This window comes from Coffea arabica, chromosome 2e (assembly GCF_036785885.1).
Source record: "Coffea arabica cultivar ET-39 chromosome 2e, Coffea Arabica ET-39 HiFi, whole genome shotgun sequence".
Taxonomy (NCBI): Eukaryota; Viridiplantae; Streptophyta; class Magnoliopsida; order Gentianales; family Rubiaceae; genus Coffea; species Coffea arabica.
In genome coordinates this window covers 65,163,429-65,179,335 of record NC_092313.1, presented here as the reverse complement: position 1 = coordinate 65,179,335, position 15,907 = coordinate 65,163,429, and the positions used below count along the sequence as shown (strand labels likewise).

At 37.3% G+C, this 15,907-nt stretch overlaps 2 protein-coding genes and 1 long non-coding RNA gene across 3 annotated transcripts; 2 read left to right on the top strand and 1 right to left on the bottom strand.

Annotated features, from left to right (window-relative positions):
- The first annotated feature begins 1,046 nt into the window (after nucleotides 1-1,046).
- On the top strand, nucleotides 1,047-8,130 carry LOC113732666 (zeta-carotene desaturase, chloroplastic/chromoplastic). The gene is made up of 14 exons (XM_027258588.2): nucleotides 1,047-1,598; nucleotides 2,600-2,724; nucleotides 3,041-3,175; nucleotides 3,641-3,713; nucleotides 3,852-3,925; nucleotides 4,989-5,093; nucleotides 5,193-5,437; nucleotides 5,521-5,608; nucleotides 6,096-6,138; nucleotides 6,237-6,393; nucleotides 6,545-6,673; nucleotides 6,784-6,856; nucleotides 7,075-7,239; nucleotides 7,720-8,130. The coding sequence occupies exons 1-14, from the start codon at nucleotides 1,394-1,396 to the stop codon at nucleotides 7,885-7,887; spliced, it is 1,785 nt and encodes a 594-aa protein (XP_027114389.1). The 5' UTR covers nucleotides 1,047-1,393; the 3' UTR covers nucleotides 7,888-8,130.
- An 885-nt stretch (nucleotides 8,131-9,015) lies between these two features.
- On the top strand, nucleotides 9,016-11,170 carry LOC113729609 (uncharacterized). Its single transcript, XR_011840881.1, has 2 exons — nucleotides 9,016-9,273; nucleotides 10,663-11,170. It is a non-coding gene; the product is annotated as an uncharacterized lncRNA (long non-coding RNA).
- Nucleotides 11,171-13,403: 2,233 nt separating this feature from the next.
- LOC113732665 (DNA damage-repair/toleration protein DRT102-like) lies at nucleotides 13,404-14,712 on the bottom strand. The gene has a single exon (XM_027258587.2). The coding sequence runs from the start codon at nucleotides 14,570-14,572 to the stop codon at nucleotides 13,646-13,648; it is 927 nt and encodes a 308-aa protein (XP_027114388.1). The 5' UTR covers nucleotides 14,573-14,712; the 3' UTR covers nucleotides 13,404-13,645.
- Between the last annotated feature and the right edge of the window lie 1,195 nt (nucleotides 14,713-15,907).

Sequence of the window (15,907 nt, the reverse complement as noted above, 5' to 3'; positions counted from 1 at the left end):
GTTGCCCCAGATGACTCACCATTGCACTAACACGTGGCCAAATATGCCCTCTACATTATAACTTTTTCTTTTAATTTTGAATTTTTATTTCTCTTTCTTTTCTTCTAATTTATGACAATTACATACTTTCCATGAAAACAAAATGTATGACCACATAGATAACTAAATCATTACATACCTGAGGGTATTAGCCTTCGTGCAATAAAAGTTAACTGATGTGTTTGGCTATTAGTCATCAAAGGACAATATGTGTATGTCTCGAATACATGGAATCAATTGCTATAACCTACAATTAAGTCATAGATAAGAGTTGTAAAGTATTTAATGATGCTAGAAGTTAAAAGGGTATTTATAGGATTAAAATCTCTTCTCACTCGTAACATTATTTTTTTAGCCTCACTTTTCTTCCGAGTTAGCCTAACTGTTACAAAAATTTATGAATAAAATTAATTTTTTAGCCTCACTTTTCTTTGAGTTAGGCATGTTACAAAATTTTATGAATTCCAAAAAATTTATAATATGTTCGAAACCTCGTAGAAGATTAGTATTATTTAAAAGAAACTTCACGAGATTCCAAAAAAATGACTAAAATCATACTCATAGCTCGGTTTATGATTTTGATTCCTATTCCGAAACACGAACAAATTTTATGATAATTTCATCTCATCGTGTATCTAACTGTGACGTCTTTCATGGGCAGCTCGGTTGGTCACAGGAAGTCTCCTAAGGTCCTGTTGTCCATTCTCCCCCACCAGGGATCGAGTCCCAGTGGTTACCGGTTCGAGAGAATGGGGCCTCTCCTCTCGGAGCTCAGGGGAATTAGTCGGGTCCGGCATACCCAAAGCCCGGATACCCCTTGAGTAGGAAAAAAAAAAAAAGTGTATGTAACTGTGACGGTACTGTGTATTAGTGGGTGTATCAAGTTGAAATTTTTTTCTTTTACGCATTTCCAACTTTATTATTAGAAGTTGGATGAAGCACCAAACTCTAGTGGTGGTGGCGGCAAACACCATACCAAAAGCGCCAATAACAAGGCCCCCATCGACAACACCACTACCAAAACACTTCCTGTCACATTATCCGCCAAACTCGAACACTTCCATCCATTAACATCCAAAATTCCGACCCAATAACCGTCCAAAATCCTGCTCAGAATCTAACTATTTTGTTAATGTGCTGACAAATTTCCTCAGTCTCAGCATCCCCTCCTTCGTCTTTCCAAGATACCCTTTAATCCTTCTCTCTTATACTCTTGACTGCCACTCATTTTCTTGCTTCCTAGTTGAGCTAAAATCCCTTCAATTTTCTCTCAATTTTGGGTTTTTCTTGGTGGGTTTTGGAGCTTGAAGGGAATTGAATTGTGTGTCCGAAGAAATAAAGAAGGAAAGTTCACATGGCTTGTTCATCTGCTTCTATTTGTTATCCTGGGACATCAGCTACTGGTGGAGGAGGGAATAACAGGGCTCTTCTTACCGGCTCTGGGCCAGCCGGAGTTTTAATATCCGGTCGCCGGCTGGGGGTGTCTACTCAGTTGAGGTGTAGGAGCTCGATTGTTCGGTCTGATTTGGACTCTAATGTCTCTGACATGAGGAATAATGGTAAAAGTCATTTTGCACTTTTGGAAATTCAATTTGTTGGATTTCTGTTTCCTTAATATCTGCTGTTCTTTTTCTGAATTGTGCATCCCAAATGATCCTTCAATCTGTCTTGAGGGATAATTGGTTAAATAGATAGCTGCAAGCTAATTGGTTAAATCGATAGCTGCAAGCTAATGTTTTCCAGAGGCAACTTTGATTAAGTTGATTGGGCATATTTTAGTGTGAAGGATTGAGAAGAAAGGAAAACTCCTGATTTCCTTTGGCCAAAAAACAAAATGATGTAGTGACTAACTAGTGATTGCTATCATTCTTCTACCCTCTCTCCCCTGTATGTCATAGCAGCTAAAAGACTTCCGTTGAAATTAATTTTAGTCTTTTCTAGATGGTAAGTTGTCATGATTGCGAATTTAGCAGGGAAAAGAAAAGGTTTTAGTTTTCAAAGTACCAATTGTCGAAGTAATCACATTTTGGTAGTCAATGCAGTAGTTAAATGAGCACTGAGATTTCTGCTGAGTGGACAGTTATAAATGATTGGATGTTACCGCTTTTCAATTTACATGTCTTTATATTCAAGAATCGAACTTTTGTTTGTTGCTTCTGTCAGTGAAGCCGTGGATTCTATAATCTTTTCATGTTTCTGCTTAAAAGTTTGCCGGTAGTGCTTACTAGTCCTTGGTTGAAGAGTAAACTGGACTTGAAAGGGGACAATTGCTTGAACTTATTCCTCTGAAAAAATTTTGAGTGGCCCTTATCTGCTGCAAAATAAACTTGTATAAAACTGGGATGCTATAAGTATTTACATTGCCATTCGAAGGGGAGTCCTGGGAAAGTGTGATTAATTCTTCTGAGGTCTGATCTCCATAACTAACAGAAGCTAATAATGAAATTAAGAGAAAAGAAGTACATTGTTGTGATAGTTACTGAAGAAAACATGACGTAATAGTAAGGGAATTATTATATTTTGCAATTTGTTGGAACTAAATTAATAGTCCATTTTGCAGCTCCAAAAGGCTTATTTCCACCAGAACCTGAACATTATCGTGGACCAAAGTTAAAAGTAGCAATTATTGGAGCTGGGCTTGCTGGCATGTCAACTGCAGTGGAGCTTTTGGATCAAGGCCATGAGGTTTGGTTGAACGCTTCCTCCTCTCTCCTCCAATTCTGGCTCCTTCCCAAGACAGCCCTAGGAGAAAACCCCCAAAATCCAGAAAAGCTATAATAAAAAAGAATCATGTTTATCTGCTCCTCTTCACCCTTTCTAGTTGATCTCTTTATCTACTTTCGGATTGTACCTGAAGATTCAGAAATATTGTTATTTATACACTTTCTAATACCCCTAAACTAGTTTACCAGCTAATAACCACATAAATCTGACATGATGAGTTCTCTATTAATATGCAATGGCAGAAGAATGTCTTGACCATAGTACATTTCCTTTGCAGGTGGATATTTATGAATCACATTCTTTTATTGGTGGTAAAGTAGGTTCTTTTGTTGATAAACGAGGAAATCACATTGAAATGGGACTGCATGTCTTCTTTGGTTGCTACAACAACCTTTTCCGCCTGATGAAAAAGGTGACATAAAGTCCCTTTTCTAAAGTTATTATCTTTTTTCTTCTCACAGATGAATAAAATAGATAAACATTTGGTCAAAGCTATTGGAGAACTGTCCTTTTAGAAGGAAATGTATCATGATACCTCACTAGCCTGGCAGGAAGAATGCCATCTGGTTACTTAGAGACGGTAATGCATTATCTATGCTTTTGTGCAACCAGTAACAGAATCTCCACAATATATCACATTAGAATTGGTCGAAGTTGAGCCCTCAATGATCAAACTTTAGAGGAGTTTTCTTTTTCTTAAATCTTTAATCTGTATATAAGCTCTTTGTCGTTTTACATTTATTCCCTTCTCCACAGGTATAGAAACTACCAGTCTACCTAAATATTGCCCATTATAGTGCTTTTTATCAATTAAGAGTTCAATGCATGATATAGTTTTGGACGCCACTAATTACCTTCGGGATGCTTCCTAATGCAGGTAGGTGCTGATAAAAATTTGCTCGTGAAGGATCATACTCACACATTTGTTAACAAAGGGGGTGAAATTGGTGGTAAGAAAACAGCTTGATGTGTGTGAAAAATAGTCCTGGATGTTTAATGCGTATAGTTTCTAATATACTTTTATATGTTACAATCGTTATTCAGTAAAATGGCTTACAATCTGATTTGTAGCTTACATGTGGTTACAGAACTTGATTTCCGCTTTCCAGTTGGGGCACCTTTACATGGAATTAATGCATTCTTGTCTACCAATCAGCTAAAGGTAGTAGACCTTGTAAATGCTCCCTTGTTTAGATTGTCATAGATTCTTAATATCTGCATCAAATAATTTAGTGGCTATTCTATTCAACAAGGATCCTGCAGTTCGTTCTTCTGAAATCCTATATCTGGAGTATATGAGTGAATCACATGTCCTGGGAACCAGAACTCAAGCACTTGTCCCTTACCATTAGGAATGATCGTATAACCTCCAATAACTAGTTTTCTGTTGGATTTATACTATGAGGTATCTAGTGTGTAAGCATACGCAACATACTTTTGACTTACACTAAATCTCAACCATCAGACTTTTTAGTGGTGAGAATCTGAGGCATTTACTAAGTACTTGTATGGATATAGTTACTATTCCTTTTGTTTCGTCCTGTTGACTTGGAAATAAACTGGAAAAACAACTGTCCTATTTTGTGGAAATCATTTCACTTGGGAATCTTCTTATGGGGAGAGGGAGGGGGAGAGAGAGAGAGAGAGGCTTAAGCAGGGCATACAACAGTGCATTGAAAGTACTAACAGTTCCTGAAAAGTGGCAAAGAAGATTGAAGAGTACCCCCTTGGATGTGATTCTTCTTGTTTGATTTGGTCATAAATACAGCAAATCTTCTGAATCTGTTGAAGTTATAATAATTTCCTTGTGTTGCTGGTGAGCTCTGCCTATAAGATACATTATGTTGTAGCTTTAGGTCTTTCTCACTTCATCTACTTCTCGTCCCCCACCTTTAAAAAAAGGAAGGAAAAGGTCACAGTACTCCCCTCAGATTGTGGAACCACGTAAAGTAGACGAAATGAAGGTAGCAATCCAGTGCCTAGACATTGTTGTAGTCATGAAAGTTAATACACAACTAAAATCGCCAAGACCAACAGAATTGCGCTTCCCTATTTTCAGTTTCCACCTTCATTATGACATTGATTACCTTGAGCTTTTTTTATTTTTTTGGTCTTCAAGGTCTCTAAAAAATTATATTTCCCCAATTTTTTATATATAATTATATTTGATAAAAATAGCTGGCAGAGTTCTTAAATATCATTGTGTTCTCAATTTTTGCTTGCAGATTTATGATAAGGCAAGAAATGCCGTGGCTCTCGCGCTTAGTCCAGTTGTACGGGCTCTGGTTGATCCTGATGGAGCGCTGAGGGAGATACGGGATTTAGACAGGGTAGGAACGTTATCCCTGTACATGACTACCAATATTTGGCAGCACTATATATGTCATTTTCTCAATAATTTTTATCTCACAGTAGTGACATTTTAACAGATAAGCTTCTCAGATTGGTTCTTATCCAAAGGAGGGACTCGCGCAAGTATACAGAGGATGTGGGATCCTGTTGCATATGCTCTTGGATTCATTGACTGTGATAATATCAGTGCTCGTTGTATGCTTACCATATTTGCATTGTTTGCCACCAAAACTGAGGCTTCCCTACTACGGATGCTGAAAGGTTCTCCTGATGTTTATCTGAGTGGCCCTATTAAAAAATATATCATGGACAAAGGAGGCAGGTAAATCAAACTGTATGCCTGATGTTTTGATGTTGTGCTGGTCAAAATGATTCTTCTGACACTGTATTTCACTGCTCAAATAGATTCCATCTTAGGTGGGGATGCAGAGAGGTACTCTATGAGAAATCTCCTGATGGAGACACATATGTCACTGGGCTTTTAATTTCCAAGGTAGAATATTTTCTTTGCAGTAATCAAAGTATAATTATGAAGATCGGACAGCCAAAATCTCTTCACTTGGTTTTATTTCAGAATCTGTTGTAGACTACCTGTAGAGCATCTGGTAAATTGTTGGTTCATGATCTGACAAATCCAGAGGATAGCCCTGCAAGGCCTGTTCTCCTTCACTAACCCACTATTTTCCTTGAGATATCGAATAGCTGTTTTGGTGGTAGATCTATTTCTTATACTTTAAATGGCATTTGTCTTTTTAGAATTTTCTTTTGCATGCTTAATTTGACATATGCTTCAAAGATCAAAATGGAAATATTTGTAATGCAATCCACATTCATCAATGGACTTCAAGGAACCATCAGTACCTGAGATCCTCTAACATTTTGGGATCTTTTTGTTTTTTAATCTGAATTAAGCCTTGACATATTAAGAAAAGTGGCATTATCGTGGTGGGATCTAACAGCCCATTTGCCTCTCTGTTCAGGCTACTGAAAGAAAAGTTGTAAAAGCTGATGTTTATGTTGCAGGTCGGTGGTTGATCTTAGCTGTATACTTTTAATCTTTATCTTCAGATGTAACTGATGTGCAGATTGAACATGTCATAAATGTTCTCTTTCCTTTGCAGCATGTGATGTCCCTGGGATTAAAAGATTAGTTCCTCAGAAGTGGAGGGAGTGGGAATTTTTTGACAATATCTATAAACTGGTTGGAGTTCCTGTTGTTACTGTGCAACTGAGATACAATGGTTGGGTTACTGAGTTACAGGATTTGGAACGTTCAAGGTAGAACTTTTATGTTAAACTTCTGGTGGATTCTATGCGGATTAGCGCTGCAAGTTGCTAACTGACTTCTGCTTTCATGTTAGTATAGCATGATCAAAATGAGTTGTTTCTTGATTAAGATTAGAATAATTTCCTTCTTCAACATTCTTAGGCAATTAAGACGAGCTGCAGGTCTAGATAATCTCCTCTACACACCGGATGCAGATTTCTCTTGCTTTGCGGACCTTGCACTTGCATCTCCAGAAGATTATTACCTAGAAGGCCAGGGTTCGTTGCTCCAGTAAGGACTTTACCCTTATGATACAGTTTGCATTCTAGCTTAAATTTTCTATTCCTCTTTGCTCCACTAATCTTTTCTACTCGTGTTATATTTGCTTTGGTGACTGATAGGTGTGTACTAACTCCTGGGGACCCTTACATGCCCCTACCTAATGATGAAATCATAAACAGAGTTGCAAAGCAGGTTTGTAGTCCTTTTCCAGATGGTGACTGCCATTGGAGTGACAAATTTTCATCAGTTATTAGATTAGGTTCTCAATAGCTATGAGTTGATTGTTTCGTCCTTTTCTTATTCTCTTCTAATTGGCACATTTTTCTTATTCACTCATCATGGAGGTCAACACTTTCTACCAGTTAGAAGATTGTTATGTACTAAACTGATCATGGAACTTTGGGTATCAGGTTTTGGCTTTATTCCCCTCTTCCCAAGGTCTGGAGGTTACTTGGTCATCTGTTGTGAAAATTGGGCAGTCGTTATACCATGAAGGACCTGGTAAAGATCCATTTAGACCAGATCAAAAGACACCAGTGAAAAATTTTTTCCTTGCTGGTTCATACACAAAACAGGTGAATGGTTGTCTTGTTTTAATAATCATAATTTTACTTGTTCCCACTCGCAGAAGTTCAGTTAGATCCCCATATTATCTTATTTGTTTTGTTGTTGGGGAAAGCATACATCTTATATCTACAGCTTCTAATTTCTTAGCATTCCTTTTTGAAAAATTGGTCTGAGGTACTTGTTGGCTTGCGGTTGGCATCTTTGTTCGGAGAAGAGTGCGTTAGTGAAGTTGCGTACCACTTAGTGATACTAAACTATTTAACAAGAAATGGAATTGTTGCAGAGATTGAAATGGGCTCATTTCTGAGAAAAAAATTTACAAATTTCTGATCAAACTGTCAATGCTGAAACACCATTAGGCAATACAGAAATTTGTCTAGGATTAAGAGCATCTGCTTGCTCTGCTCAACAAAAGTGCAGCAGTTATTCGAGGAAATCAATGGTGTCATAAAATGACTTCTCAGCTTGAACTGCTTCATCTGTTTCAGGATTATATAGATAGTATGGAGGGAGCAACACTGTCAGGTAGACAAGCTTCGGCTTACATATGCGATGCTGGAGAAGAGTTGGTGACCCTACGGAAGAAAATCGTGGCAGCTGAATCCAGCGAAACGACAGAAGCTGCTATTACATCTGACGAGTTGAGTCTCGTGTGATCGAAAAATTCTTTTCTTCATCAATGAGATGCGATACATTATTGACTTAGGGAGCGGATACAAAAACACTGCAGTTTGCCTGAAGAGCAGGAGGGAACTGCCAGCACCATTAAGTAGGAGGAAACTGAAGGTCAGAAGAGCCTGTATGTGCATTATGTATCTAATGTAATTCATTTAATCAAGAATGCAACTTGTCAATTATATCAATGCTCAATACAGCCCTATTCAGTTCTTGTCTTGAAATCTGTCTGCCAAGTGATTTTTTATGGCAATCTTCCATCCTAAATGGCAATCTTTCATTGATTTTTTATGCTTCTTCTATCTGTCCCTTGTTTAGTGGTCCCTTTTTTCAAAGTTCTCCCAAAAGCATCGTCCACTGTTAACATCCAAAATTCACCAAACTTCTTCAAGAAAAATGTTAGTACAGAAGTTTTATATTTGAATGTGTTTGTGTGCATAAAAAATTTGGTTTATCTTGAGAAAAATTAAAAGATATATGAGATACCTTACTCTATCAAATTATGTGGCTTCATAAAAGGCCTAAACTGTTATAGTTTTAAAAAAAAAATTAAAGGCCTAAATAAGTAAGAAATAGATGGAATAAAATGTTCCTTTTTCTTTTTGTAAGAAACGGAAAAAGATTTTTTTCCACTGAATTCATTTTACAATGAATGAGAACTCGGACAAATGCACCTCTCAAAGACTTAGATTGGCTTAGGTACAACGAAATTGATGTCTGGCAAATAAAAATGGAAATGGCACTGCCGAATGCTTTGCAATTGCATTGATCAGAAACGTTGAATATTGTGGTCAAAAATCAGAATCAAGTTAATTTCCAACTGTTTAATACCAACCTTGAGCTGTAATTCAAGATTTCAAGAAACAGTCAAAAGCAGTGTACATATCATATATGTACATGATTGGTAAATTGAGAACCAATTTGAGGTGCACCTGAGAAATTGGGAGGATCTCTTCATCTAGAATAGCAAAGACATCATCCAGCTAATAATTTTTTTTTAACCAATTCCAACCATAGAATAAGGAACTTTAGATTCTATTATTCTGAACATATTTGACCAGAACAGAACATACCCCCCCCCCCTTTCCCCCAACAAACAAATGCTTTAAATAGCCCCATCCACAAAACTAACACTCTCATGGGCCACAGGCCATCTAGCATTCAATAAAAGAAAAACAACTAGAGAGGAAAAACAAGAAGAATGGGGAGAGTGCAAGCTCTTTTGTTTGCTGTTCTAGTTCTTGTTCTTGTTTTGAACCATGAGGTGGAGGCGGATTCACCTTGCGCCCGGGAATGTCCCAATATCTGTCAGAAGTGGGAGGAACTGGAATTCGCCTGTTATATCTTGTGTGTTGATCACTGCATGAGTATGTTTCACAGCTCTCCTCTTTTCCTTCTTTTTTCACAATTTTGTTGTATTTTTGCTCTTATATCTTCTGGTATAGTTGCATACAAATCAATCAAGTCGTTTCCATTTTAGGAACTGATGAAAAAGATGTTCAAAAAGATTACAACTAAACCTATGATTGATTTTTGATAGATAATCTGAAGTAGTTCAATCTAACCATATGATATCATTCATGGTACTGATCGAACTACATGAGCTCGATTCAATTTGGACTGTTGATTTTAAATTTCAAATTTTGAGATCAACGGTCCAAATCAAGCCAAGCTCATGCAGCTCAATAGGAATCATAATTGATGAATTGGATGGTGCAGTTGGATTGATAACCCCACCAACGCTTAACACATAACCCTTTCCTTTTTTGTCTTTCACATGCCCTGATAAACAATGGTACCTTGTAATTGGAAATTGTTATGGCAAAAAACCTCAACAGCCATTGAACTATTCTCGTCGTCAATTTTTAACCATTCAAACTATTTTCCAACATGCCACTCAACAAACTAATTAGTAGACTGATGGCCATTTCATCAGATTTAGCTCTTAATTTACAAGGTAAACCAAACACGCGCAACTCAAATGTTAAAAGTTATAGGTATGTTAAAATTTATAGGTAAATATGTCCACCCACAATTTGGTAAATGTGTCCTTGTGTTGAGAAGACCCTTCTTGTGGACGGACATATTTGCCTATAAGTTTTGGCATGTAAGTTGCGTGTTGGGCTTATCATCTAAATTAACTTAAAACTGCCGAAATGGGTCCTAATATAGTGACTAATTAGGTGAGTGACTTATTTGAGACGGAAAATAGTTTGATAGTTGATTATAGTAATAGTTTAATAGCCGTTGAGGTTAAGATCAAACCATGGCGTAATTCCCTTATTGCTGCTCATAGCCAAATGAAGTTTGTGCCAAGTTTAGTTATGCCTGAGAATGGTTCACTACATTATCTGGCACAATATATCTTTAAGGCTTTTCAAATCATGCCAGCATTCTCCTATATAATTACAAGATTCAGTTTCTGGCAAAAAGGATAGCGGCCAAAATCCACAGGCAACCAGGATTGTGTTTCAATCAAGAATCAAGCGGTACAGTTACATTATCACACAACTACAATGTTCAGATTCATCATAGTCGGATGGACACATGCAAAATTATAGACAATCAAACAATTTCAGCTTTCGTATAACCTAGTTATGATATTGAGATATTGAGATTTTTTCACTCAAAAGCCATTCAGTGCTTGTATGCTTCAAACTGCTCTCACAAAAAAAAAATAATAATCATCATCTGATAAGCATCACATCAATTGCTGCCAACTTAACTATTGTCAATAATGCTTTTAACCTATTTAGATGATCCACCTGAGGCAGAATCAACCAAACAGCTGCTACAAAAACGAACTCCGGAGATGGAAGCCAAGCTGCGGGACATCGAAAAGCAATTTACAAGTGCACCAGCAAAGATGCTTCTTGAGAGTCGTGGTAAACATTTACAGAAGGCAACAGAGGCATCCGCCAAATACCATCCATTGCACAGAAAAGAATCACAAGAAAACCAAAGGCAGCAGAGGCATCCCCATAAGTACCAAATAAGCACAGACAAGAACCACGAAGAAAATGACTTGAACTAATGAGACAGATACCGCCCAGAGCCATTCCTAGTTGACAGAAAACATCGAGCAGCTCAGGTAGCCAGAGAAGCTCGTGTCCCATAAAACATACTAATGGCAGTTATAAAGCAAGGAATATACATATTTCTCTCATATCCTTCAATTCCGCCATGTGTTTTTCTCATGAACACTTCTTCTCCCTAAGCATGCAATCTTCACTAAATAAAATTACTCACTATTTCTTTGAGCAATTAGCATCTTGGGTTTGCCCAAGTTTTATCATTCTATACACTTCTGAAAGGACTCCAAGTAATAAAGAGTGAAGACAAAACATACATATTTAAGCTCAAAAGATTCCTTATCTATAATTATCAAGGTAGATTTCATGAAAATAGTAGCTTCACGAATGATGCAGGACCTTAATTTCAGCTTCCAAACTAAGCACATCCAGTTTGTGATGGAGACAGAGAGAGAAGAGGCTAAATCACTATTAGCTTTATTTTAAGAGGCTTTGCAGGAAATTGCAACGCTTCTGTGCTTAAATGGAGTAGAGTTGATGGTTGAGGAGGTATTTAGTTAACGATAATGCGGTGAATACATGAATGAAGCATACGCTTTTGAAAGTAGATAAAGCAAAAAACTAAGAAACAGAAGAAGTTGAAGAAAAGGATCGAGAGAACTTGGGACTCACAGATAGGGAGTTCTTCTTTTTTTTTTTCTTTTTTTCTTTTTTTTTTTTCTTTTTTTGTGGGTGACTCAGAGAGGGAGTTGGTTTCTGGATAACATTCTCCATTTCATAAGCTACCCAATATGCTCTGATACATGAAAATTTGGTAGGGAAATTACTCTTGGGGACAACACTACTTGATCTCCAAAGTTTCAAATAAAAACTAGAGATGAAGATCTGACAAGATATGACTGATCTTATTTCATCTCTACTGCAAGGCTATGCTACACTAAGGCCAGAGCAAAAGTTATCGATGCAGCAGCCCGACATTAAGCATGCGGACAAATTTGCAAAATATCCTCAGCATACAATTTTTATATCAGCTTCATACAAAAACTTTCCAGAAGACAGCATTTGCATTCATAATCAAGTTCCACATTCTCTCGTATTATCTTCTAAATCTCCTTCATGTAATCTGCATCAATTGATCTTGAGAGGAGAAAAACAAAACCTCCTCAATTGAAAAATTCAATTTTGCTACTAAGTGCTGAATGCAACATCCAAATTTGAAACCTCAACAACAATTTGAGTGTGAAGGAATAAGTAGGAATATTCTTAAAAGAAAATACTAAGGATTCATTCCGAATTATAAATTGACAGTTCAAGAATATAATGATCCAAGTGACAAAAGAAATTGATGGTCCATAAAACTTATGTTAATTCCAGGTAAATTGTATCACAAAATTTAGAACTACATCAATAGATCTTGCCCAAAAAAAAATAAAAATACAAACTTTTCAATCGAAAAATAAATTTTGCTACTATTTAAGTGCTGAATGCAACATTTCTCAAACACTCGTGCTGTGAATCTGAACTGCAATAATTTCAAGTGAAAGCTAAGCAATTTAGTAGAACTCTTTCAGTTACCATATCCCAAACGATTTGATATGGCTGCGATGAAGATAATGCTTAATAAGTAGGCATAATATTCCAACTCACAGTCACTTCATGATCTTTTAGCCACAACTTAATGCAATTGACATGAAAGAAACAACAGTTTTAGCACTATAACCAAGACAGAAAGGAAACAAGAATTAAGCATATTGTGCCATTGAACCGTAGGTTGTATGCAAATCCAAATCTGAAATATCAACAACAATTTGAGTGTGAAGGAATAAAGTAGGAAAAGAATATTCTCAAGAGAAATTGCCGAGGATTCATCTAAATCATAAACTGAAAGTTCGAGAATATATTGATCCAAGTAACAAAAGAAACTGATGGTCCGTAAAACTTATGTTAATTCCAAGTAAATTGTATCACAAAATTTTGAACTTTTGAGCACTCTCTTGCCCCTGACTATAGTTCTACGCAGCATTGTTGATTTGTATGGCTATCCAATGGGATATATAAAGGCATAACTCGCAAAAAGAAATTTGACAATGTGCGCCCTACTCAAAAAAGTAAAATCAATTTGCATAATATATTATAAGTTTCTCAGCCAAAACTATGTTCTTACAACATGATGACCTTCCCATTCCTCTTCAATTTATACACTACAAGTAAACTTAGAGTAATAAAAATCTAAATCCTCATCTCATACATTTGAGTGGAGGTACACTCAACTTCCCAATATTTCTTCTTTCTAGCATACTAAAGCTAAAATACCATGATAATAATAGATAAAAAGCACTCTGTCATAATCCAACATGTGAATAGTAATTCGAATAGCTTCAGTATTCTCCTCTTCACCATTAACCAACAACTTGTTCATCATCAGAATCCCTTAAATTGCACTTTAATTGAAAAAAGACATGATATTTTCTCATGATTCATTTGTTACATCAAACTCAAACAAAGATATTCCTCATTTTCTGCTTGGGGATACAGCAAAAAGCAAATTTTACATCAAACCAAACATAAACCTAATCGAATATTTCAAACTAAAACCACCCATATAACAAGCAACTGAAGCAAGCAACTTTACTCATAGAGACGTACTAGAAAGTAGTACAATTTTTTTTTTTACCATCATTTTACATTTCCAGACAGATCCCACCAACTAATTTGCATCCTTTTCTGCAGCAGCATGGGCAGCAGCAAGATCCTCATCCAGGAAGATATCCCAATGCCCATCCCACTTGATGAAGAACTCGGTATCCTCAAAATACTTGACTCTATGCACATCACCAGCAGGGGTAAACAAGTAATCTCCCGCAACCAAATCATACTTCGTCCCTTTAGTCAAGTTCCACACCCTCTTGCTCCCCTTGGTCACCACCAGATCATGCCCAAATGTGTGATGATGCGCCGGCTCCATCGCCCCGGCCTTAAATCGAACTATAGCCGATGTTGGATTCTCCCTGATGATCTTCATCGACGCCCCGGGCATTATATCCACGGGAGTAAAATCCCCCTCCTTCCGATTCTTCAGCAATGAGCATAAGTCACACGGAACATCTACCTTCTCCTCCGATTTTCCTATTCCTGACATTTCTGAGACGGAATTCTCCAAAAATGTTTCGATTTCAGCCGGCCAGGGGTTCGACCCGAAGGCAGGGCAGGGAGATTTGAACGGAGTATCTAGAAAATTCTGGAGAATCTTTTTCGCGGCATCGGGCTCCGTCAACATGCCGGAGACGGCGAGGACATTGCAGTTATTGATTGATCGGGCGTTGTGGGCTTCTTCTGGGGTGACACACGTTGCGGCGTAGACGCCGGGGAATTTATTCGCGAAGATGCCTACGCCGACGCCGGTGCCACAAGCGACCAGGCCACGGGTTTCGACTGATGAGTCCGGGTTAGCCGAGGCTTGGCTGACGCGTCGGCCGATTTCTTCACCGACGGAGTAGTATTTGTTGGTGCCGAGGTCTTCGACTTCGATGCTGAGATCGCGGAGTTGGGAGACTAAGTTGTCTTTGAGTGTGCAGCCGAAGGAGTCGGCTCCGGCGATGATTTTGAGCTTTCTGGTGGCGGGTTCTTGTGCCATGGTGGCCGGCGGGAGAAGTTGATTGAGTGATGACCGGAGAGGAGACTGAACTGGAGACTGAGAGCGTTGAGGAGGATTGGGATTTGGATTAGTTGACTTTCGAACAGTCCTTAAGAAGTCTCGTTTTGGTCTCGTTTTAGTCCTTCACCTGTTTTTGTTTTAATTATCTTTTTATTATACAAACGTTACATCGTTATAAGAAAACTCTAATTCAAACCGAAAATTTGCATCCATGATTTTCAAAATCACATATCTAAATAAAGATACATAAGCGACCCAAGCACAGGATTTAAACCTCATTTTAACTTTCATGATTTACAGTTATCGAACTCAAGTTTAAGAAGTTTTTTTTTTTTTTTTTTTCTGACGGAGTGAGTGTTCGGGTTAATTCTTACGGGGCCCGACTAATTCCACTCCAGTCCGGGAGGAGATGCCCCATCCCCCGAGCACGATAACCACGGGATTCGAACCCTTGCGGACACTGGACACCAACTCCTAAGAAAGCTTGCTGAGACCAACCGAATTGCCGGGCCCGTAAGAATTGATCCAGTGGTTAGTTTAAGAAGTTAACTGAGGTCTAAGTCCCGTAAATCATCAAACTCAGGTTGGATAGTTATAAATCATGAAAGTTAAATGAGGTATAAATTTTGTGCTTGGGTCTAGTTTGTACTTTTTATTTTATATATATATATATATATATATATATATATATATATATATATATATATATAAATAGATCATATGCATTTCAATCAGCAATTAATTGGGCAATTACTTTGATACGTTGCAATTGAGAGGAGAATATGTCCAAAACTAAGTAGCGGTGCTAATTTGGCCAATTTAGCACAATAAGCAGTATTGTACCATTTTCAGAAGATCTGTTGATCCAATTAATCCAGCCATCCTTAACTGAATGTTCGGGATCCATGTTGTGGAGCTGAACCCAGTTCATGTATGACAAAGTGGCTTGTCTTTCATCTTAATGAATATGTGGGAAATTTTTCGAAAATAGCACATATTGGAACAAAAATTTGTATTAATTATGAGACTATGAACACTAAAGTGGATTGACGTTTTTATTTACAGTTTAACCCTTTTTTTGGCATGTTTAGACACAAATTTTTTAATGAAATTTTGTTTAAATATCCTTTGTGACCTCTTCATCAATTATAAATCCCAAATCACCTGTTTAGCAGATTTTTAAATATATTTTGAAATGATTGTGAAAGAGGTACATTCTTTGGTGTAATTTTAAGACATTAGCATGTATAAATCTCCCTAAATAATTCCCTTCCAAATAAAAGTAACCATGTTGCTAGGCTATCTAAAGGTTTT

Bases quoted from the DNA above. Each gene is read 5' to 3' on its own strand.
- LOC113732666 (XM_027258588.2), top strand. From the start codon at position 1,394: ATGGCTTGTTCATCTGCTTCTATTTGTTATCCTGGGACATCAGCTACT. The intron at 3,176-3,640 runs GTGACATAAAGT...TTCCTAATGCAG, and splicing joins TTTTCCGCCTGATGAAAAAG to GTAGGTGCTGATAAAAATTT. The intron at 6,857-7,074 runs GTTTGTAGTCCT...TTTGGGTATCAG, and splicing joins TAAACAGAGTTGCAAAGCAG to GTTTTGGCTTTATTCCCCTC.
- LOC113732665 (XM_027258587.2), bottom strand. From the start codon at position 14,572: ATGGCACAAGAACCCGCCACCAGAAAGCTCAAAATCATCGCCGGAGCC.